This window comes from Macaca fascicularis, chromosome 3, assembly GCF_037993035.2.
Source record: "Macaca fascicularis isolate 582-1 chromosome 3, T2T-MFA8v1.1".
In the NCBI taxonomy this organism is placed as follows: Eukaryota; Metazoa; Chordata; class Mammalia; order Primates; family Cercopithecidae; genus Macaca; species Macaca fascicularis.
Window position 1 is genome coordinate 111262561 of NC_088377.1, and position 25280 is coordinate 111287840.

General features: G+C 35.5%; 1 protein-coding gene across 33 annotated transcripts in view; it reads right to left on the minus strand.

Annotated features, from left to right (window-relative positions):
• Positions 1-25280, minus strand: part of HDAC9 (histone deacetylase 9) — a 921222-nt gene that overhangs the window by 56298 nt on the left and 839644 nt on the right. For 32 of the 33 annotated variants that reach the window (XM_045387612.3, XM_065542223.1, XM_065542224.1 and 29 more), the window contains one exon: positions 4367-4500. In XM_045387612.3, the coding sequence (XP_045243547.1) occupies positions 4367-4500 (134 nt within the window). Of the gene's footprint in view, positions 1-4043; positions 4501-25280 lie in introns of those variants that run through there. The other variant, XR_012432611.1, reaches the window with a different exon arrangement.

A 25280-nucleotide genomic window follows, 5' to 3' on the forward strand; every position in this document is an offset into this window, starting at 1 on the left:
TAGTTTTAATCCAATAGTATACTATTTTGACTAACCTTGTACATATTTCTTAAAAGAATAATTAAGAGATGTTTTGCTAAGTAGATCATTTTCATGATAAAGATATTTAAAAAGAAGAAAATGCCTGTTTTGGGTACAACACTCAGATAACTAAAATTTTTAAAAATCAAGATTTTGGTACGCATGTATGTGTCCACACAGATGCAGAGCTAACGGTTCCTGCTGATTTTATAATTACTTTGGGTTATGTAATACATATTATTCTGCTGATAATAAGTCCTAAGAAGCAAAATTTTGCTGTATTGATATGGCCTGGCCAAAAACAACAAGGGAAAGAAATAGCATTCAAAAAACTGGCAAAATGTTTATGAATTCTAATCCTCCGCACATGAATAAATACATCTGACAAAGAGCAGAGGCCCTCACAAAGGCCCCTCTTGACCTTTCTAATGTGAGTTCAATTGCATGTTCAGTGTTGAGAAACTCAAGTGGGTTCTGCCAATGTTTTAAGTTCAAGCTTTACTACATTTTGTTATTTGTAAAAGTGAAATCCCAGATAATGAGTTATAATTGCTCTATTGATCACTGAATAAAGGGTTTGGAGGGAAACTGGGATTTGAAATCGCAATAGGTGGTATCTGAAAGACATTCTTTTGTATTTTCTCACCTATAGCTTACCATACAAAACTACTGTGAAAACTGCATATATGCACTTTTAAAAAAAATGATGAGGTACATGCAATATGCCTTATATATTATTTCTCTAAAAGTATGAAATTTAAAACTTCAGTGTAGTCATAATGATCTTTGACCTTGAAAAAAATGCAGAAAACCAGGCCTTGGATTATAAATTATATTGTCAATGAAAGTGAGAAGAACTCTCCATTCTTTAATGCGTTTTATGTATTATATTTTCATTTCCTTTTTCCAAATGAATTATAATGTAAAACACACTTGTATTTTTCTTTAATTTTTCACTTTTAATAATCTTTCTTTTTCTTAACTTTGTTCTTCCATATTCTGATAGACCTGACAACAAAATTTACCTTTCAAAAATTCAATAATCCCATATTCATTGTTACCCTTAAAGTATCTACTGGGAAATCTATATTCTTATTTATGTTCTCAAGAAAGTTTAATACAAAAAATATAGAAAGGTATACATTATTTAAACCTCCCTTCCTTTAGTTTATACTGAAAATTTTTAGGTTGCGCTTATGCAACTAAAGATTACCAAAAAAAAGGGACAAGCTGGTATTTAGGGCATCATAATAACTAACTCAAATTTACCATAAGACATACATATTAATTAGTAAGTTCAATAGTCAATATAGCCAAAAATAATCATTTCATTTAGCACTTACTGGAAATTTTAGCAATCTAAACACTCACACGGTCAGGTTTAATATTGTCCAGTGATACCTTTATTCCTTTCTCTTTCTCAGGCATGGTCTTTCTAAACATGTACAGAAAAGGCACAGGTCTCAAACTTTAAATCAGGTGACATCATTGTCATTCTTTCTGTGTTCTGGTCTCCAATTAATTTCCCTTTCCTTCTTAGGCCTAAGGCTCTGACTATCTTTTGCAATATGCAGTAGATTATAAATGTTCAAACTCTGACCAATTGGTGATTTTCAAACAGATGCCACCAGGGTAGCCAACAACTGCAGTATTCACTCTCGTTTTTCTGTCTTTTTGGAAGTCATTCATAAATTTAAAAGGGTGGTTTTAATATTTAATTCAGAATTTTGAAGCCCTCCCTCCCGCCCTCCCTCCCTTCCTCCCTTCCTTCCTCCCTTCCTTCCTTCCTTCCGAGTCTCGCTCTGTCACCCAGGCTGGAGTGCAGTGGCGCCATCTCGGCTCACGGCAAACTCCGCCTCCCAGGTTCACGCCATTCTCCTGCCTCAGCCTCCCGAGTAACCAGGACTACAGGCGCCCGCCACCGCGCCGGCTAATTTTTTGTATATTTAGTAGAGACGGGGTTTCACCATGTTAGCCAGGACGGTCTCCATCTCCTGACCTCGTGATCCACCCGCCTCGGCCTCCCAAAGTGCTGGGATTACAGGCATGAGCCACCGCGCCCAGCCAGCAAGATATTTTCATACAGGAGTATTTAAGAATATGTACTCTCTCATATTGCCATCAATTTTAATGTCACTAATTGCTCTATAAAAGCAGTCTATTTCATCTCCATGAAAAGCACATGTACTAAAATGACCAGAGTTCTCCCAGTCAAAAGGGCATAGAATGGCAGCAAGGTACAAAACACACTTTGCTTTACAGTAAACACAGATAAATTAAGAAAAACATGTAACTTCACACAATTGAATCTGTTCTGAAACATAATCATTTCTTAAAGAAGGAGATCATAGGAGAGATCACTCCATCCTCATTGGAAATGTTGGGTTAAGAGCAAAAGATTTTATAAGAGTATAGAGACAGAATCTCATTTGAATGCATGTGTTCAAAGAAAGGCAGTAAAATCCCTGATTTCCTTCCACATAGGCAGAAAAGCGGTTGGCTTTTGCACTCAGGTAACATTTCTTTCTGGCTAGGTCAATTATCCATGGAGCCACAAATCCACAGTTCATTCTGATTGTCTGCACATCTGTGTAAACCTTTATAATGCAAATATTAATATCAATATGCTTCTGTAACATGTTTCTATATTTAAAATCAAATAAGCGATTTCAGAATACAGGGGACTATGCAAAAAATCTTATCTAGGGGGCAAAAAAGCAACCCAACATCAACTTATAAAATAAAAATAGCATTTATTTCTTGCACTCCATTACTACCACAAAAAGTAAAAAAAATACTCAACATTCTGTTTGACATTATTGACTTACAGGAATCTCAGAAAGACACTAACATTTTAGAAAATTTTACACACCTTGAATTGTGTGTGATCTGAAACAGCAGTACTTTGTTGACACTAATCATTAGATAATTACATCCTTTGGGTTATTGTGCCGTCTAAAATTAATAAGACAGCTGGGCGCGGTGGCTCATGCCTGTAATTCCAGCACTTTGGGAGGCCGAGGCGGGTAGATCACGAGGTCAGGAGTTCGAGACCAGCCTAGCCAACATGGTGAAACCCCGTCTCTACTAAAAATACAAAAATTAGCTGGGCATGATGGTGCACACCTGTAATCCCAGTTACTTGGGTGACTGAGGCAGGAGAATTACTTGAATCAAGGAGGCGGAGGTTGCAGTGAGCCGAGATCGCACCACTGCACTCCAGCATGGGCAACAGAGTGAGACTCTGTCTCAGGAAAAAAAAAAAAAATTAACAAGAGTAAAGTATTTGAGCAATGCTTAAGTTTTCTCTCTCATATTCTTCAAATTAACAACGTACATTTTTACTTCAATAAATATGAAAAATATTCATGTGGAAACACTGCAGGTTTATAAAATAATGACAATAAGAACTATATGTTCTATGTGCAGAAGAAAAGGTACATTTTGTTTCATAAATACTATAGGCAAAGGCATGCATTACAGTTAAAAATGATATGAATGATAGATTTTTAAAAAGATTTTGTGTATGTTTATCTAATAAGCAAAATCATATTGCAAATTCATAAAAGGCAAAATGCGTATGATAGTCCTAACACTACTGTATAATCACTACAGAAAATGAGTTAATGGATAATATTAATGAATACATAGAAACTGAAATATTTGCTGAATTGCAACTAATTGGTTGAAAATGTTGCCATGAGCTGGAAGTGAACCTCAGAGCAATTGGATCTGAATTCTGCAGAGTAGTCAGAAAATATGTTGCAATGTAGCCATCTCATGTGAAAGAAAAAATAATGGTCTTTGGCCATTTAGATTCATGTTCATATCTTGGATCTTATAATACATTCTGACTACATGACTTTGGATGGATTTCTCAACATTTTTGAGACTCATTCTCACCATCTGTAAGATGGAAATACCTATCTCTTAGCATAAAGAATGTTGACAAAAATAGTTTACCAATTTTTAAAATAGTTTTTTTTTTTCCAGAAATAACATAATCCTACAAGAAACCTCCAGACATTTTTTAAAGTTTTATTTCTTATTCAATGTTTCCATACTCATTGGTTGGGTCAGTAGACAAAACGTTCTTCTTATTTTTGAGCTCTGTGGCTAACCTGATTGAAGGGAGTGAGTGCTATGTGGATTCTATACCTGGAATAACACTGTAGTATATGAGAACATGTAAACTTATCTTATCTAAGGCTTACCTTCTTTCTTAATAGTAAGAGCAATGTTAAGCTTTCTGAGTATGCAGAATTTTTTTTTTTTTAGTTTAAAAATATACATGCATACATCCCTGAATCTTTACCCCTGCCCTTTTGTACTTTTACTTTTTTACCTCATTTCCTAGAAGCGCATTTACACAGGCTTCTGATGCGTCACAGATGGCTGTGAGATCATGTCCTCCTTCTAGAGCCAACACCACACGTCCATCAGCCAACGTCATCAATTGCTTCGTCAAATGACCAAAACCTACCATAATACAAACAGAATATTTCAAAGTATTAAATCAAGAGAAAATGATCACTAGAATCTAACGTTGATTGAACACATATTTCGAGTAAGTCATTACTAAGCATTTTCTGTGTGCTAATTCATTCAATACTCAAAATAACTTTATGGATTAGGTCCTATTATTATCTCTATTTTACAGATAAGGGACCCAAAGCCCAAGATCCCACAGCTAAGAAGTATCACAACCAAGACTGGCACCAATCTGGCTCTTCACCAGTGCACAGCGCTGCTTTTCATAACGCAGTCTGTACGTACCTGGACAAAAAAACTGAATATGATTCAGCCGGTGTTAACAAGGTAAACTGTTCCATTTGCTTGCCATATGTTTCCTGTCTCCATCATTGGCCTTTATTATAGAAAGTTTTCTATGCCCCCAATTGCTATCTATTACAAATTTATATTATCTAACATAATTATTTACATTATCTAATGTAATATAAAATCTATTACATTAGATTTTTATAAGCACTATTTTATTGTGAAACCTTGATAAATGCAAAATATGAATAACATCTATACATGTTATAAAATACAATAATATGACAAATATCTGCTTTTTTACTTTCCAACTTAAAGAAAATTAAGTTAGCAACACTTTTTAAACCCCCATGTGCCTCTCCCTGATAGTAGCTATCCTCCTCCTTGTGGGAGATCAGGATCCTGAGTTTATAATTCCATTGCTTTCCTTTGTTTAATTTCCTTGTTTTTGAACTTTATAAAAATGGTTTTAAAGTTTTGCAACTTACTAATTTCATGTGTTTTGTTAGCTCATCTCTGTTGATGCCTGTAGCTATAGTTTTTTTGCTGTCTAGTAGGCCATTATATGTCAACATAGGTTATCTACCCGATCTTCTATTGACAGAGAGTTGGTTTTCCTGTTATCACCAAATTCCAGGTTTTTTACCATTACAAATAATGTCACCATGAACATTCTTACACGGGTCTTCTGGTGCACATATGCACGTGTGAAATGGAATTGTTGAGTCTTAAAATCTGCTAAATAATGCCAGATTATTTCCAAAGGGCTATTACCAAGCCCCACTCTCAGAAACAGTATATGTAAGAGTTCCAGTTAAGTCACATCCTTACCAACATTTGGTATGATTTGCTAAGTGGGTGGTAAAAAAAAATGGCATCTTATTGTAGTTTCATTCAGTATAAGAGGGGAGCTTTCTATTTCTAATTTAACTTAGAGATTTCATTACAAATGTAATTTAATCTAATTATTTCTTTACACAGCTAGACTTTTCCCCATAATTTGACAGTGTTGTTAGTTACATTAATTAATGTTTCAAATATGAAGCCATCACTGCATTTAGGAAGTAAAATAAGCTTGGTCATAATGTATAATCTTTTTAATACACACCTGGATTTGTTTTGCTAATACTTTGTTTTAAGATATTTTTTGAGTATATTCATGAACGGGGTTAATCTGTAATTTTCCATTCTTATATTGACCATAATGAATTTTGATGTGGTTGGGACTCTCTGTTTTTATTATCTGATGCCAGAATGTCAGGGAGAAATCTTCTATGAAACCATTAGGGTCTTGTGTTCACTTTGAAGAAGATTTTTAAGTATTGATTGAATTTTTAAGGGATTATATGACTACACCTGCTTTCTATATCGTCCTAAGTTATATTTTTACAAGAGTTTCCTTCTTTTATTTCAGTGTTTGAATTTGCTGAAATAAAATATTTGTTTATTATATTATTTTGAAATTCCACATAGATGTAGGTGGATATTGTCTGTAAATGTTTCCTTGATCTCTTTTACATTCTCTTTCATATTTTCCATCTCTCTCTTTTCTGCATTATGTATATTTTTGATTCAGAGATGTCTTCCAGACTTTCCCTCTTCAGAGACCTCTAATCTGCTACATCACACCTTTAGTGATATTTTCATTTCTGTGATTATATTATTTAACTCTAGAATTCTGATTTTGTTCTATTTCATGACTTATTGGTCATTATTATACTTTCTTAACTCCTTGTTTATGTTTTTATTTCTTCCTTTATTTATTTCAGCATAATTATTTTGTATTCTGCAACTGACTTTTGAAATCTTTTGGCTTAGTTTGCTCTCTGTTGTTTTTGCTGCTTCATGTTCACGCTGCCTTTATTCTCCCGTTTTTAAAATTTTTACTAATTTATTTAATTTGTGGAGTCCTTTGAGCTTGTATTCATTGTAACTTTATATGTGAAAAATATATGAAGCTTGGTGCAATGGACTGAATGTCACAACCCCCCAAAATTTATATGTGGAAATTCTAAACTCCAATGTGATGTTTTTGAGAGGCAGCCTTTGGTAATTAGGTACAGTCCTCATGAATGAGATCAGTACCGTCACAAAAGGGACCCCAGAGAGTCCTCTAGTTCTCTTGTTGTCTTCTAAGGATCCAAGGAGAGGCTGGCACTCTTTAATTCAGATTAAGTAGAGTCCTCATGGATGAGATTAGTACCTTTACAAAAGGGACCCAGAGAGTCCTCTAGTTCTCTTGTCGCTTTCTAAGGGTCCAAGGAGAAGTTGGCAGTCTTTACTCCAGAAGGCCCTCACCAGAACCTGACCATGCGGGCAAGCTGATCTCAGACTTAACAGTAACCAGAACAGTGAGAAATAAATTTCTGTTGTTGATAAGCTATCAGTCTATTATACTTTGATACAGCAGCCTGAACTAAGACACCAGGGTTGAATGTGATATCTGTCTTTCAAATCTGGCTCAAGTGTGATATTGTTTGCTTTTGCTGGATATCTGGGACACTACCATCTAGGATCTATTTTAAATTCTCATATTGCAAGACTGGTTGTGGAGTTTGCTGTTGTTGTTTGCACATGTATATCATAAATATGGACCTTAAAACTTTATTATAAATTCTCATAGAGAAGAAAGGCAGGGCATCTTTTCTTTTCTTTTCTTTTTTTCCCTTCCCTCTTCCTTCCTTCCTTCCTTCCTTCCTTCCTTCCTTCCTTCCTTCCTTCCTTCCTTCCTTCCTTCCTTCCTTCCTTTCTTTCTTTCTTTCTTTCTTTCTTTCTTTCTTTCTTTCTTTCTTTCTTTCTTTCTTTCTTTCTCTTTCTCTCTTACATTCTTTCTCTCTTTTCTCTGAAACTTTCTTTTGGAAATTCCCTTTATTGATGGCAAAAGCTAAGATGGATGTGTTGTTTTATTTAGGAACATTTTCTTTTCCAAAGTGTTGGCCCTTTGTCATTCTTTCTTTATTCTGGTCTCCAATTAAATTCCCTTCCATTCTTAGGCCCAAGCCTCTGACCCTTTTTTACAATATGCAGTAGATTATTAATATTCCAACTCTGATCAATTGGAGAATTTGGTATAGATGCCCCCAGGGTGGTCAACAACTTCAGGATTTACTCTCCTTTTTCTATCTTTTGGAAGTCAACCATAAATTTAAAAGGATGATTTTAATATTTAATTCAGCATTTTGAGATATTTTCACATGACAGTGTTTAAGAATATGCAATGTCTCATATTGCCAAATTTGAATGCTTTTCATTCAACATTTAGAAAAAATTTACATGGCATCCAACCTGTCCAATTTCAGGGGCAATTGCCAAAAGGTAGGGTAAATAAAAATAAATAAAAACATGTGTTTCAATAGAACATTTCATTTTTTATATGCTTTGTGAACTTACAGTGAAAAAACATTTAATTTTTAAATCAATTGAATTTTTTTATAATTCATAGATTTTATTTTTTAGAGCAGTTTTGTATTTACAGAAAAACTGAGCAGGAAGTACAACAAGTTCCCATATCCAGTCCCTTTCTTTCTATATTATTCACATTTTGTATTATTTTGGTACATTTGTTATGACTGATAAGCCAGTACTGATGCATTATTATTAACTAAAGTACAGTTGAGGTTCACACTTTGTGTTGTACATTCTATGGGTTTTGACAAATGCATAATGGCATGTATCCACCATTACACTATCAGACAGAATCGCTGACTGCCCTGAAAATTTCCTGTGATCTACCTATTCATCCTCCCTCTCTGCCCCTCAACCCCTGGCAACCAATGATCGTTTAATTATCATAGTCTTTTGTTTGAAAAGAAAATAAATTCTCAAGGTGTGTTTGGTAGAATTTAATGAAAGCCTATAAAATCATCAGATAATGAGAACCTGAAACTAAATTAGGTTACTTCTATTTTGAACAATAAAATAAAACATTAATCCTAGTAATGCCTTAAGATAATCCATTTGGTAAACAACTGCCTAGAAGATTTTCCCTTCTAGTCTAGCACTTGAGGTTCACCATGAACAGGATGAGTTAATCTCCCCAATATCTTGAAGCACTTTAATGTTGATTTTAACCACTTAACTACTATTTGGATGGAAGTCAAATTAGTCACTTTACAATTATCCCATGTTTTAAAATTCTTCACAAAAATTCATTCTAAAAAGGACTTAAAATTAGTTAAAAACTGTTATCAAGCATTTTAGTATTTCTCAATTCCTATGGACCTCATTATGATGCCAATAAGAATCTTTTACCCAGGCCACTTAGGAATGAGGCTGTCCACACTAAACTACCTTATTACCTGATGACAATAAAAAGAATGATAAACATTCAGAAAAGAAGTAATGCAAAATTTTGATCCCTAACACTCAAAAATGTTCTTTCCCTAAGCCAAGATTAATAGCACATAGTAATTAGTATCATTCTAGAAAATTTATGTAAAAAACCTAATATGTAAGGATACATTTCTGTTAATCATATTGTTAAATATTCTAGACAGCTTTTTCTGTAACCTAAACCAGGGCTACAGTGATAATTTTAAAAGGTATGATAAATCAAGCCAGAAATCTTACTAATAATTTCTAGTAATTTAGAATTCAATTATCTAAAGTCACTACTGAACAAATCAAATCACTGGATTAAAAAAGAAAGAGAGAGAGAGATCCAAATCTGGTTTAAGTTCACTCTTTCCTCTGGGAATGAAAAAAGTACCATAAAATGCCAAATTTAGATGGGATAGTAAAAAGTGGAAGGAAAGAGTGGAATGAAGTTAATCTTTGATCTCTATCCAAATTCCTCTTTCTTTTACCTACAGGGTTTATTTCCATTCACATGTTACCCATGTGATCTCTGCAGTCAGAGATTGAGGCAGCTGAACTCTGAGTTATGCATGCACAAAACATTCAAGTGATGTATAGAAATTTCTACAAGACCCATGCTCCTTCTTCAAATCAAAGTAAGCAATTCGAGATTTTTTTTATTATCCTGAATTCTGCTGTGTTCATTGTTACTGTACATATTAGAAACATTAAATATGCCAGCCAAGTGTGGTTACCAAGGTGAAGGTATTATTTTTCAGGACATATTAGATAAAAGTTTCAGTGGCATGTTACGTGTGTGTGTGTGTGTGTGTGTGTGTGTGTGTGTGTGTGTGTGTGTTGGAGCAGAGGATGTATAACATTTTTAGTAAGCATGATTGCAAGTTTCATGTAATCGTATTTACTTCTAGCTTCATTAAAGACACAAAAGCTCATCCTACATCTCACAGTAAGTTTAATAAAACCTTTAGAGTTGAAAAATTACAGCAGAGACCTTCCTCAAGTGAGGTTGAGTGTTTTGAGTGTGAGGGCTGATCGGCTAAGTGATTAAGTGGAAAACATGTTCCTATACCATGGTACCTTGTAGGCTCAAGCAATCACTGGACACAGAGATGGAATGGGGTTCTCAACATTCATGTAGGCCATCAGTTTCAGAACTGAGTGGAGAGCTGAGGGAGGAACCTGGATGCCTTGGGGAAGCCACATGTGCAGGCTCAGGTTAGTGACTGGTATTGGGATGCATTGACTAAAAATCAGCCTTAACAGTCATCCCTATTACCTGCATTGACTACAAAAGAATCTGTATATTTTATAGGTGTTGGTTTCTGCTAAGAAATCATATTGTGTCAGATACTTTTTTTTTTTTTGAGATGGTGTCTCTCTCTGTCACCCAGGCTAGAGTGCAGTGGTGTGATCTTGGCTCACTGCAACCTCCACCTCCCGGGTTCAAGTGATTCTCCTGCCTCAGCCTCCCGAGTAGCTGGGACTACAGGCATACGCCACTATGCCCAGCTAATTTTTGTATTTTTAGTAGAGACAGGGTTTCACCATGTTGGTTGGCCAGGATGGTCTCGATCTCTTGACCTCGTGATCCACCCACCTCGGCCTCCCAAAGTGCTGGGATTACAGGCGTGAGCCACCGTGCTGGGCCATGTCAGACACTTTAAAAAAGATATTTGGTACCTTAAACTTTTACTTTAGAAAACATTTTAGAATGAGGCATCCATCAAACACCATAACTACTACTAAAGAATCCTACATGTAGCCTGGTTGTTTTAAAAATTGTCCATCAGCATTAAATTATAAGCATGAGAAGGATTCTACACTGTAATAAATCATTTCTTTTGATGACCAAGCGGAGCTGAACTGGTAACTACCAAGACCTTGACACCATTGAGAAAGAGAATTAGAAGGGCCTTTTCAGCATGAAATCCTCTGTTTGGTTCCATTAATTTAGTAGAAGCAAATTTAATATTTTTGATTATAAAAATTATCATTTTCAATTTGATTTCCTGATACTTTATAGGGGTTGGTTTCTGCTAAGAAATCATATTGTGTCAGTATTTTCTCTAGTTTAGAAGTTGTTTGAAATGAAAAGTTGCTCTAAGAAGGCTCAAAGATTAAACCTTACATATGTATTTAATAACCATGTCAGATGACACAAAAGGATTCATTCTTCAAGGTGGCATGTCTCAAATGCTTCTCTCTAACATTTCCAAATAGTTCCCAGAGAATGGTGGTAGTGAAAGGAAACAACCTTATCTAGCTTTATTTTAATTTTCATTTAAAAAAACAGTATTAAAAAAATTAATGCATTTTCATTGTAAGAAATTTGGAAAATGATAGAAAATAATAAATAAATTAAATAGTATAATATTATATAATAAACAGACTGTTGTGATATATCATATAAAGTGTTATCTTTTATCTGATAAATACATAAAATAAATGATAATCATAAAATAATTACAAATAATAATAAATACATAGTTCCATCAACCAGAAATAGCCAATTCTACCTTTGTGTGTTTCATGCTTCTTGTTGTATTTTCTAAATAAAACAGAATCATTCCGGTTTTTTTTAAACTGCATTTACAAATATCAAATAGTGGATAAATTTTTCATTTCTCTACAATATCATTTAAAATGTATCCATGCACCAACCAATTCTGTTTTTAGATATTTAAGTGTGTTATTAGGTTTTTAGTTTAATATACAAGGTAGCAAATAATAGCCTAATGTATAATCAAAGTGACCAATGTATGTCAGTATTTATCTTATTCTAGTGTTATGTATTATTAGGGTTGGAAGAAACCTTGCTCTTTTTATTGCTAACTTCTCTGTGTCACCAGAGCATGGGCTAGAACCTAAGTAGTAAAGCACGTAAAGCCAAAATGAGAACAAAGTTTATGCAGTCAGGACTGTATAACTCTCCCACAAAGTCTGTTTCTATTACAAAATTGCAGATGGTGTTGGAAGTCTCTATGGAGGCCAAAACTGAGTTAATGCTGTAGTGGGTTGAACAGGGAATTGTCTCTAACCTACCATTTAGTTACTATTGCTATCCTGCCTCCCTGTAGTAAAACAGATCAGACCCTAGAATCAGCAGCCAATTCTCAGAGAAAGATACCTCGATCATGATTCATTTGGTTAATAAAGAAATGGTGACACACTGTGATCTATTGGATAAGTCATTTTACTTCTACTTAAACATTTGTTGACTTTGCTGATGCCGGTCTCCCATTCATGACAAGTCTTCCCCCAACTATTATTTTCTTTCTATTGAGGAAAGCCTCCAGTTTAAAAAAAAGAAACAACAAAAATTATTCTGGCAACCTCCATCCTCAATCTGCCATTCAGCAGAGGCACTGGCATCCAGATAAGCAGAAGTGACAGCTTTTGAAATACTCAATGACACCTGATTTGTATTATTTTTGTAACTCTTCTATGGCTAAAAAGTCTCACTACCAATTTACTCATTTATTAACATGTCAATTACGTTTGGGCCTGAAATGTTTGTGTGGACTTCACCACACATTTAATATAGTAGAGATCAAAGGAGTCACACATTGTTGCCCTATTTTCATTTGAAATTAAATTTTTCTCATCCATTGGACTATCTTCTGTAGTTATACCCAGAAAGGATTACTGAAGAATGCACATCCAGGGAAGTCTAATTATAAAAACTGTAGCCATTTTCCTCCCTCTCTAAACCCTGTGGTCATTAAGTTACCATGTTATTCTTTAGGAAAATGCAGTCAGGCTCAAGTAGAGAGAGAAATTTGGGTAGCATGTGGCAGTCTCATGTATTGTGAGGCTCTCCAGCAGGACTTCAAAGCAGAATCTGATTGTTGCAGATGGGAAGAATGCTTTCCACAGAAATACCTTTTTAAGACTCATGGTGCTGTAATTCATATGGTAGGCACTTGTGATTCATTCCTGATGATGTTGGGATCATTTAACTCACAGAACCATTGTCGCTACCATAAAGTCCTTTCATCTGTAGCCAAAAAGGTTTATTTCATGCAAATGAAAAATTTTCATTAAAGTATCACCTTAATAATGGGCAAAGATATATATTTTCTGGTTATGTTTAAAATGTAAATTTATGAACATATTCTGAAGAGTCATTTCATGTTAAGATCTTTACTTATTTGATGTCCCAGGACTCTTTCCAAGTTCATTGAATCCGGAAATCAATTTTAGAAGAAATATGGAGATTATTACCATTAAATCTTTCAGTTGGCTTATTCCAAGCAGCCCTATAAATACTACATATGTTTTAAAGAAAGCATTTCCAACCACAGTAAAAATGCTTTTACTCTTCTAGTCAGTGATGCTCCAGGAGGTAAGTTTATATTCTCAGCACCTTTTGAAAGTAAATGTATATTTCGTTTGTATCCTAAACAAAGTCTGAAACAATGGAATACTTCAATGCCATTACTTTTGTAAGACAAAATTGATCCTCAGAAATTCCTGAGAAAATAAATGGCAAGATGATTGACTGGAACTTTAGTTATCCATCCATCCATCCATCCACTCACCCATCCCTTCATCCATCTATGATCCAACTACAAATCAACTATTATTTACTAAATACCTATGATGTGCCACAGTTTATACATAAATCTGATACTTCTATTGGATATGAGTTATTACAAACTCTATTTGAACCTCAGTTTTATTACCTACATATAAAATTAAATACTATTTATTTACCTTACAGGTTTGAAATGAATATTTAATTATTAAAGGCCAACTGCAAAATGGACACACAGTTTATCAAACAGAGTCTGGTGTATGGCAGGTGCTCAGTATTTATACTTTTTTTTTTTTAAGAGATGAAGTCTCATTCTGTCACCCAGGCTGGAGTGCAGTGGCACCATCATAGCTCACCTAACCTAAAACCACAGGGCCCAAACAATCCTCCCACCTCAGTCTACCGACTAGCTTGGATTACATTGCACCATCACACCCTACTAATTTTTCAATTTTTTTCATAAGGACACGGTCTTACTATGTTGCCCAGACTGGTCTAGAACTCCTGGCCTGAAGCAATCCTCCTGCCTCGGCCTCCCAGAGTTCTGGAATTAGAGGTGTGAGCCACCATGCCTGGCCAGTATTTATACTTTTAATGAAAGCTTTTAATTTAACAATTATAGATCTAGATATTAATTTCAAGTTTATATATTCCAATTATACCATTTTAAGAAGTGGGTGAGGGGCCGGGCGCGGTGGCTCAAGCCTGTAATCCCAGCACTTCAGGAGGCCAAGACGAGCGGATCACGAGGTCAGGAGATCCAGACCATCCTGGCTAACCTGGTGAAACCCCGTCTCTCCTAAAAAATACAAAAATCTAGCCGGGTGAGGTGGCGGGCACCTGTAGTCCCAGCTACTCGGGAGGCTGAGGCAGGAGAATGGCGTAAACCCGGGAGGCGGAGCTTGCAGTGAGCTGAGATCCGGCCACTGCACTCTAGCCTGGGTGACAGAGCGAGACTCCGTCTCACAAAAAAAAAAAGAAAAAAAAAAGAAGTGGATGAGGAAACTAAGGCGCATAGTGATACCAGAGAGCAATTTTTCAAGGAAAAGTAAAGAAGAGCAAGTAAAACATGAAAAATGTTGTGCTCTTATGATATATCTGCTATAGAATATCTGTTTTCCTTTTGGAAGAATGTTTTTAAAAAAGACATTATGGCCAATAGAAGTAGAAAATCATGTTCAAAGATGGGGGTGAGGGTGAGGAGTGAGAGATGTGTGGGGAAGAAGTTCAAGACCAAATAAATATAATACACCAAATGAAAAAGTCTGAAGTCTTTCTGGCCACGAACTCTTGCTTACATAGGTCTATGGGGAAAAAAGACATACTTAGCTAAAAAAAACTTAACTTATACAAAATTTCATTGATTTAGTTTTACACAGGGTAAAACTAAAACACCATGTCTTCAAGAGGACTCAAAAAATAATTGTGGTAGATCCATTCATTTAAGAGAAACCTACTGAGAAGCTACTATGTGATCAAGGAACTGTGCTGGCAATGAAGACACAATTAGGAGCCAAGCAAAGGTGTTCATTACCCTTATATGGTTTATAAATTAATGTTAGTGAGAGTTAATATAACCAGGCACCATGCTAAGTATTTGAAATGCATTATCTCATTTATTCATCACACAACTTCCCAAGTAATAAGAAAATTAACTTGCCCAAGCAACTAAGGTCAATCAATGACAAAGTTGGGATAAGAGGTTGGGTCAGTTGACTTTAGTGCCTGTCATCCAAACCACTCTTCTGTGGCTAAATCCAAGTAATATTGAAGTGCAAATTTAATGTATTAATACTATAATCACTGTGCCGGTTATGCCTGAAAAATAATCCTCAAATGTTAATGACTGTAACCCATTCTTACTTAAGTTGTAACTTACAGTAGTTAAAACTGAAACATCCACTTCGATTTTCTTTTGCTATTTTTTCAGTTTGAAAAGGAAATATATCAACCCCTCAAAAAACTAATTCCTTTTCAAACTAACCCTTGCATCTAAGCTTGCATTTTAACTTGAGCATTGCATTAATTCATGGCAGTACTCCCAAAATTCAACTCAGGTTACGATGGCCATGGCAACACTTATAATTGACCATTGCCAAAAAGCTTATGCACTGATTTGCCATATTCATCCTCATGGTTTCTTTATACCTAATTGCTTTTTATAAACTGATATTGTCAACTGGCATAGTACCTGACACACAATAAGTTATCTGGTCTTTAAACAAACAAACAACAACAAAAATATTACTATTGAATCTCAATGTGTATATTCTTCATAAACAGATGATCATTCATCTTTAAAGTGCTAGATAAGTATCAGCTAAATTACACAGATTTGTTAAATGGTAGAAAAACAAACTATTGCCTTCTAAGGAAAATGGGGACAGGTCTCATTGCCAAAAGCATTCCGTGGAATTGCATTTCCCGAATGACCTGCGTTTTTCATTTCAAGACCAAAATACCTGATTTTAAAAGATAAGTATCTACCCTCTGGGCAAAACTGATGACTTCTTATTTTTCCTGCCATAAGTCGAGGTTCAGAAACCATTCAAATTATAGGTTTCAAGCAATCATTTAATTTAGATTAAATTAGACAGCAATTGTATGTTAAATAAATATGAAATGGCTCTAAATGTATTTGTTTAAGAATTCCAGAATACATAAGCTTTTATTATACATTTGTTATTAATGATTTTAAAAATAAATCACCAGTTAATTGAAATGCTTAAAGAATATTTGCAAAAGAAAGTATAACATTTAGCAAACTTCATAAGAATCTAGTAAGCCCAATAGGATAGTTAGGATAGTTTTTTTTTTTTTTTAAACAGGCAATTCTCCAACATCAGTGCAGAAAATCTGCGGTACAAACATAACCAAGATCCTACACCATCTTTACAAATGCCATGATTCAACCTGTCAATATGGATAAAATAAAGACTTCTTTTCAAATATTATCACAGTGGTTTTGTTCTGTTTTAAGTCTATTCCCACCTGCCATTAAAAAAATCATTAATGTCTTCTTTTGAGAAATGTCTGTTCATATCCTTTGCCCACTTTTTGATGGGGTTGTTTGTTTTTTTCTTGTAAATTTGTTTGAGTTCTTTGTAGGTTCTGGATATTAGCCCTTTGTCAGATGAGTAGATTGCAAAAATTTTCTCCCATTCTGTAGGTTGCCTGTTCACTCTGATGGTAGTTTCTTTTGCTGTGCAGAAGCTTTTTAGTTTAATGAGATCCCATTTGTCAATTTTGGCTTTTGCTGCCATTGCTTTTGGTGTTTTAGACATGAAGTCTTTGCCCATGCCTATGTCCTGAATGGTACTACCTAGGTTTTCCTCTAGGGTTTTTATGGTATTAGGTCTAACATTTAAGTCTCTAATCCATCTTCATACAGCCAACAGACACATGAAAAAATGCTCATCATCACTGGCCATCAGAGAAATGCAAATCAAAACCACAATGAGATACCATCTCATACCAGTTAGAATGGCGATCATTAAAAAGTCAGGAAACAACAGGTGCTGGAGAGGATGTGGAGAAATAGGAACACTTTTACACTGTTGGTGGGATTGTAAACTAGTTCAACCATTATGGAAAACAGTATGGCGATTCCTCAAGGATCTAGAACTAGAAGTACCATATGACCCAGCCATCCCATTACTGGGTATATACCCAAAGGATTATAAATCATGCTGCTATAAAGACACATGCACACGTATGTTTATTGCAGCACTATTTACAATAGCAAAGACTTGGAATCAACCCAAATGTCCAGCAGTGACAGACTGGATTAAGAAAATGTGGCACATATACACCATGGAATACTATGCAGCCATCAAAAAGGATGAGTTCATGTCCTTTGTAGGGACATGGATGCAGCTGGAAACCATCATTCTTAGCAAACTATCACAAGAACAGAAAACCAAACACCGCATGTTCTCACTCATAGGTGGGAACTGAACAATGAGATCACTTGGACTCGGGAAAGGGGACATCACACACCGGGGCCTATCATGGGGAGGGGGAAGCGGGGAGGGATAGCATTGGGAGTTATACCTGATGTAAATGACGAGTTGATGGGTGCTGACGAGTTGATGGGTGCAGCACACCAACATGGCACAAGTATACATATGTAACAAACCTGCACGTTATGCACATGTACCCTAGAACTTAAAGTATAATAATAATAATTAAAAAAAATCATTAAAAGAAAATAAAGACTGCCTCCAATTTCCATGAAATATTTCCATACAACTCTCATGTTTTGGGGAATAACATTACATATTCCATAGCATGTCGGATCATGGTTTTTAACTTGCATGATTTTCCTACTTTTCCAAGTTGGAGGTATGGGATATGAAAAGGAAGTCTTCCCTTGATTATGCCAGAGGTCTTTAATCTTAAGCCATAGTCTATTTGTGAATGAAGCCCAATATCCAACTTATATTAAATGCTATAAAACCTTCATAATGGTAAAAATAGAGTATTTCGGGTAAGGTGGTGACATTTTAGGTCAAACACTTCAAGACACTTAGGGGATCTGAGAGAAGATGACAAGATTGTGGAATTGAATGATGAGAGAGTGAGGTAAGCAGAGGCCAGATTCAGGATGGGGAGATCAAAGATGAAGAGAAGTTGCCAGGACTTTGGGGAATAGCTGGGTATGTACCAGAATAAATAAAAAAGCATGATGCTGGCCATTCTAGAACCATTCAAACTGAGAGGTCATGGACATCTTTCAACGAGGGTCTGTAATGAGATTAGGCAACTACTTTTCAAACCAAAGAAGCTTACAGATGCATTAGACTGGGAGGCAAGCTGGAAAACACTAGGGATATGCAGCTGTTGGGTCTATTACTCTACCCTTAGAGTGTGAGTTCAGACTTTTCAAAAATAGTTAAAATTTCAGAATCTGGATATTAATGGATAGATGCATAAGATTAAAAGGTAGCACTTTATTAAATTGGGAACATCAGCATTTCACTTATCCCAGTCACAAGTGTTATAGCTTCAGAAAAAAAAAATGGCAACTGGGTGTTCAAAATTACCTAATTAATAAGAGGTGACAAAGGAAATTCAAAGTGACTATTAAAGGAATAAAGCTTTTGTCACTATCACTATGTGCCAAAAGAGTTGTGTAACTCATCCTAATAATTTCCAACTTCAGACAAATTCATTGAAGAGACATTACTTCTCTTAGGAGACACCCAGATATTCTCTGCCAGCTGCTTAAACCCTCTGTAGACATTTGTCAGTTTTAATTATCATAAAAATGTTAACTGCTTAGGAAAATTATCTTGTCTACCTTGGGAAGCATCAGCAATAGAGCCAGGGTGTCACCACTGATTCTGAATTTGGATAAAATTAGTCAATACTTACAAATGATATTAGTAACTAAATCTAACTCAGGTTCTATAACCTACCAGACAATTGGATGTGCCAATTCCCATCTCTGGGCTTTGCTTTGTTTCTCTAAGGGTCAAATATAAGTGTTAGACTAACTTACATTTCTTAAAGTGGAGTTAACCTCTGGTTAATCAGAATCACCTGGGTGTTTGTTAAAATGCAGATTCGTGAGCCTCATCCCAGATCAAGTTTGAATCTAAATCTGAATCCAAATCTCTGCATTTAAAGTCAGTTCCTCTATTGAGGTTTGAGTTTCTCCACTGAGGTCCTTCTACCTGCATTGAGGTTTGAAGGTCGTCTGACTACAAAATCTTAAAGACTTCCTTCTAGTTGTGTCATTTGAGTTGATCCTTTGACAACTTTTACAACTTTTTAGTAGTCAACAACTTAAGCCTACCAAAACAAAAACAAAAAACAGGTTTTGAATTGTTTATCAAAAAGATAAATAATAGAATACATTGTTACTCCAGGTTAGGACTTCCATGAAATTGTATGGGAGGTGGCATTTCATCCTGGTCTTTTACTTCTCCCCTGCATCCCAACCTCCCTTTCAAGTGGTCTTTTCTTCTTCCCTCTAATCCCTGTGAAATCTGCTTTGACACAATGAATTTACGTCAACGGGTTGTTTTTATCAGGTAGTTTTAGATTTGGGAGACACATCTCAACATTTAAATGCTAATATTTGCAAAACTCATAGAAAAGTGCCTAACATTGTAAGACTTATGTAACTGCTCATTAATTCTAGAAAGATATGACATTTTTTTCTTCTCTAGGAAGATTGCTCAAGTGGAATTGTGTCCTGGCTCTCACAAAATATAGTCCTAAAGGAAACTATTTGCACACATTTAACCCCAAACTGGTTACCATCATATTGGTTGCTTTATGATGAATTATAAACAGTTAAATGCCAACATGAAGAAAACCTTCCAAAAATAGTAAATAAATAGTTTAGGTATCATGATAAGGGGCAACTCCTTGGAAATGATAATTTGCAAAATGATACATAAGTGCCCTTCTGACCTTGTGTTTCTAATAATTAGAAATTTTTCTTGAAGTACATTAGCTATTCTTTATCATTAGGCCTTTACATTAATTGTGGCTTATTATTAATTAACTCAAGTATTTACTGAAAAAAGTTTTCTATGTTGTAATTACCTCTTTATTACTAACAACTTAAAAGGGCAAATGTTTGAGTTGCACAGAGGATCTGAAACATGTAATATTACTAAACAAAAGCAACTTGGGCTATATTGAACCAACCAGAGAACTAAATATGAGAGGCTGCAATTCTCAACAGAAAACAAGTGTTCAGGCCCCTAGGATTAAAACTAAGTTTTTAAACAGAAGAACTCTCATTAATTCCACTGTCATCATTTAACTACAAGGAAAAGCAGGTTCATTGGATACTTCATCATTTCAGCTAGTTGATTCAATAGAATAACTTTAAGTTTTGTTTCTGGTGAAAACAATGGAGGTGGCACCATTTGTAGGGCTATGCAGTCAAACGGTATGTGAATGCATTACCCAAGAGTATATTAATCTTTTAGTGGAGGAGAGAGACAATAAACGTGAAAAGGTAGTAAGACGGTGGTTATTTTGGTGGCTTGACTTAAGGGCAACTTTTAATGATCACCTGAAAAAAGTCTAAAATTCTTATGCCTATTCTTAACCTGAGTAGGAAAAGCTATAAAAAATATATATTAAGTGCACTATATAAAATAGTTCTAGAATAATACTCTGTTATTAACAGTTTTATCTCTGTTGCTTTATGAAACACTCTTCTCACCTGGCCTAGTGCCATCACATTCTCGGATTTCCCCCTTTCCCCTCCTTCCCCTCCATGTCCAACCGCCAGCTCCTCTACCTCCTTCCACCTGAGAAACGTGTGTACTCCTCAGAGACTCTGGCCTCAGCACTCCATTCTCCTCTGCAAACATGGTTCATCAGTGAATGTTTTCACTGTCACAGTTATATCCATTATCACTGAACCAAAGACTGAAATCTCCTTTTCTTCCTACTCACCTTTTCTAGACCTTATCTCCAATCAGAAAGCATTTCTTTGTACATCTACTTGATTTTAATTGACTGTGTTTAAATATTATCCATTATCCATCATCCTCAGTTTCTCCTCCTGATGTCACTACTTTGGCCAATAGGTAATCAAGATTGTGAAACTTTCATGTCGTTCAACGCTAATGACACACTATCTCAAACTACCCAATGACAAATGAGCTTAAACTGCTCAGTTTGGTAATCAGGGCACCAATATGCCATTATTGTCTAAATGACTGCACTGAATAGGCTTTCCTTCGCATGTATTAGATAAGAGCATAGATGTGGGGGCCTGAATTTCATCTCTCTCACTGTCATCAGTGTCATCTCAAACACATTTTTAATTTCCCTGAGTCTCCCTTTCTTCTTCAATAAATCGGGATAATAATACACAAAGTTAAGGTGAATACATGAAAAAAATGCACTTATTTACTTTGCCCAATGCAAGGACACAGTAAAAGCAGCAAATGGTTGCTGGAGAACAAATGTGATCTCTTCACTCGTGTCCTTCTGCTTTTCCTCCTCCTCTCATCCATGTCTAACTCACTACTCAAGAGCAACTCTGCTGCTCCTACCACAACATTCAGACAAGTATCTCTGATCACTAGACAATTTGCTCAATCAGATACTGTCTTTTTTCATATATACATGTCTTTTCTATTTTCAATTTATTTGTGAGATTTTGAAAGAGTAGTTCAACATCCTAATTGTTGGCACATTGACCAATAAATAAATACAGTAGTATTTACTGAAAAAAAAAAATCCCAGTTTTTTTTTCAAATTTGTGTCCAGAGGTCCAGAGGGACACTTCAATTGTGCAGTGCCCATGCTTGATCCTGAGTTCTTCCTCATGACTGACTGCAAACACCGTGACAGTGTCTGAGCAGAGAGATCAGTGCCTGGACCTTCTCCTTGCTCTTTCCTAAGAAACATAAGAAGATTTCATATTTGCGAGCTTTGAAAGCATTTCAGCTCACCTTTATTATTTTCTCTCTACCGCAAATATTCACAGAACTAAGAGCATATTCAAACTGAAGTGTATCATCTCTGATTGGGCACAATATACTCTCAGAATGTATTCTAACATCAATAAAACGTGGACTCTTCCCCAGCAATACTCAGGAAAGCCTCTTAGGTTCCGGAAATAAACATTCTGGGATGCTCTGCAGGCCAGATGTGCATACTGTCGAGATGGCATTGTGGGAGAGAAAAGAAAGAACCCAAGCCCATTAAACTTAGGATATTCCCAGAGTGGCTTTACTTTTCTCTGCTTTTCTTTGTGAAGACATGACCAGGAGTCCTTTACTCCTGGTTTCTATGTATCTACACTTTTTGGTTGTTGGTTAATATTGATTAAATGAGGAAGGCAGAGTTGTTTGGGCGTAATGGCTCCGATAGGCAGGTAGAATGCTGCACTTAAATCCGAAGCATTTACGTGCCTGTTTCTCTCTGAAGCCCAATAGCTTCTATATCTATCTCATTAACCACATAATAGAATTCGTCAAAATTTTACACCACTTTACGTGCGTGTTTCTCTCTGAAGCCCAGTAGCTTCTATCTGAAGTTTCAGTAGTTTCTCTCTGAAGCCCAATAGCTTCTGTCTCTATCTCATAGCCACATCGCAGAATTCATCAAAATTTGACACCACTTTACTAACTGTATTGTTTTGAGCAAAACACTTTGCCACCCTGAGACACAGTGTCCTCACTTTCTCATTTGCAAAACTAATAAATGATTGCAGATTATATCAAAGTCTCTTTGCATTTATGATTCTGTATTAGTCAAAGATTCATCTCTACCCCCACATCGCAGAGGTCTGTGGGTCAAACTCTAATTACTCTCTTCAATGCTCCAAGAAATGGCTGCCAAATTTCTGGCTAGTGACTGACATTTCATATTCACGCTAGTGCACTTTCAAACACAAACCATCCCTGAGCCTTTCTTTGTTCTTTGGAGATGTCTGCTTCCGTCATCCCAAGAAAATGCAAGAACAGTCAAATGCAGGTGTTTGGGAATGGCCTAACGACTAAGGTTCTTTGTCTTTTTCCGTTTTTTTTTTTTTTTTTTTTTTTTTTTTTCCAGCAGGGGGTGGGAGGAGGGTCTGTTTTAATGTACAGAAAAAGTCACAAAGGCTGATGCGAAGCCTTAACATCTACTCTAGTTTCCTGAAATTCCCTCTGAAGTCTACGGGAACTCTGCACTCCAAGGGCCCAGTCCCATAATTGGTAAATGAGAAAATACCCAAAGGAACACAATTTTAAAGTTAACAAAGAAAAAAACCATAAATAGAGAAAAAGTGATTTTGTTGTTGTTGTTGTTATTAGGGAAAAAAAAAATAGAAGTTGAAACGGCATATTTATTTCGTTTTAATTTCTGGGCTGTCAGACATCAGCTCTGAAGCCCTGATTCAGAACACATGCGGGGTCTCTTTGAAGTTCTGACTGCTTTTTTTTTTTTTTTTTTTTAACAATGGCAGAAAGATATAAAGGAATTAAGCTGCAACATAATCATAAAACAAAACTTCTGGACTCCTGATTTACAAATTGTCATTCTTTCATTTGTTCACGTCTTCATTTTCAAAGCTTCACTGTGGCACATACTTTTTTGTAATTTTTTCCTTTAGGCTCAACCTTAGCTATTCCTTTCCTCTCCAAAGTGAGGCATTCTGCTTTTATTTTATTAAACTAAAAAGAAAATTAGTTTGTTGCGGTTTTCTGAAAACAAGAAAGGAACAGGAAAATCCAGAGCAATATAGTAAATGGAATCTTTTTGATAAAAGCCATAGCTCTTAAAGTAACCAGTTTAGCTCTTAAAGTAACCAGTTCTCTTGGCATAAAGACAAAAATATACCTTAAATTTTCAGGCAATCTAAAGAAAATGTCTACTTGGTTTTCATGCTTTACTTATAAAAGATACTTACAGAAGATTTTAGGATCCTTAATAAAAACTGTGCATTTCAAATATGGCCTGACAGATGCCACATTTGAAAACACACATCTGCCACACATACAGACACATGCACAAACGCATACAAATTGATTTATTGTTGTCAATCAGTGGTCATATATCTTTATTTGAACAAGATACACAAGAATTCTGTAATCCAACCATCCCTTTCAAATCTTAATACCCACAAACAAGCTACAAGTTTCTTAGTCCCCAAAATCATGTTTCTCATTCTGTTTTTGTCCTATAATCTTTTCTTGGCTTTATTATGTAAAGTATTCCAATATTTATACTCTTTCCAAATACTGATATACCAATTCTATAGTATAACTTCTATTCCAGAGTTTCTTTTCTGCTATATCTTTAACAATCAAAATTTCAAAAATTGTGTTTCTCATCCAGTGTATTGACCTTCAATACACTTACAAGGACTACTAATCACCTTTTACATAAAGTTCCAACCATCATCAAAGTTAAGTGGGAAATTGAAATAACTATCCCATCAATGGTGTGCTAAAGTCAGCTCATACTGACTTGCGAGAACTGACAGCTAAATCTTCAGAAATTTGTAAGCCTGGTTTAAACACAGCCATTATAAATGTTAAATTATATAAACTTACAATTTAAAAATTATATTAGAAACAAACGCATTATGTACCCAAAATTCATTATTTCTGAATTATTTTACTATATTTGCTCTTATTTATGCTATTGAGGTTACTTATGTCTCTTGTATAGATACAGTTGAAATACTGGACTATGGATTGCTGTTGCATGTCTTATCTCAACTGTGTTAGTGACTTCCACACTGGAAGTCTGAAACAAATGAATAGCTGGGTGGAACGCCTTAGTCTGTCTGGGCTGCTGTAACAAAATACCATAGACTGGGTAGCTTACAAACAACACAGACATATTTCTCACATTTCTGGAGAGTGGGAAGTTCAAGATCAAGCAGAAGAAAATCAGGTTGATAGCAGATTCAGAATCTGGTGAAGGCCCACTTTCTGGTGCATAGACAGCACCTTGTCACCATGTCCTCACATGGTGGGAGAGGCAAGACAGCTCTCGATGGCCTCTTTATCGCGGGCGCTAATCCCATTTATTTAGGGCTCTGCCACCGTCATGACCTAATTAGCTCTCAAAAGCCCCACCTCCTAACATTATAATATTGGTGATAAGGTTTTAACATATCAATTTTGCGAGGACACAAACATTCAGACCACAG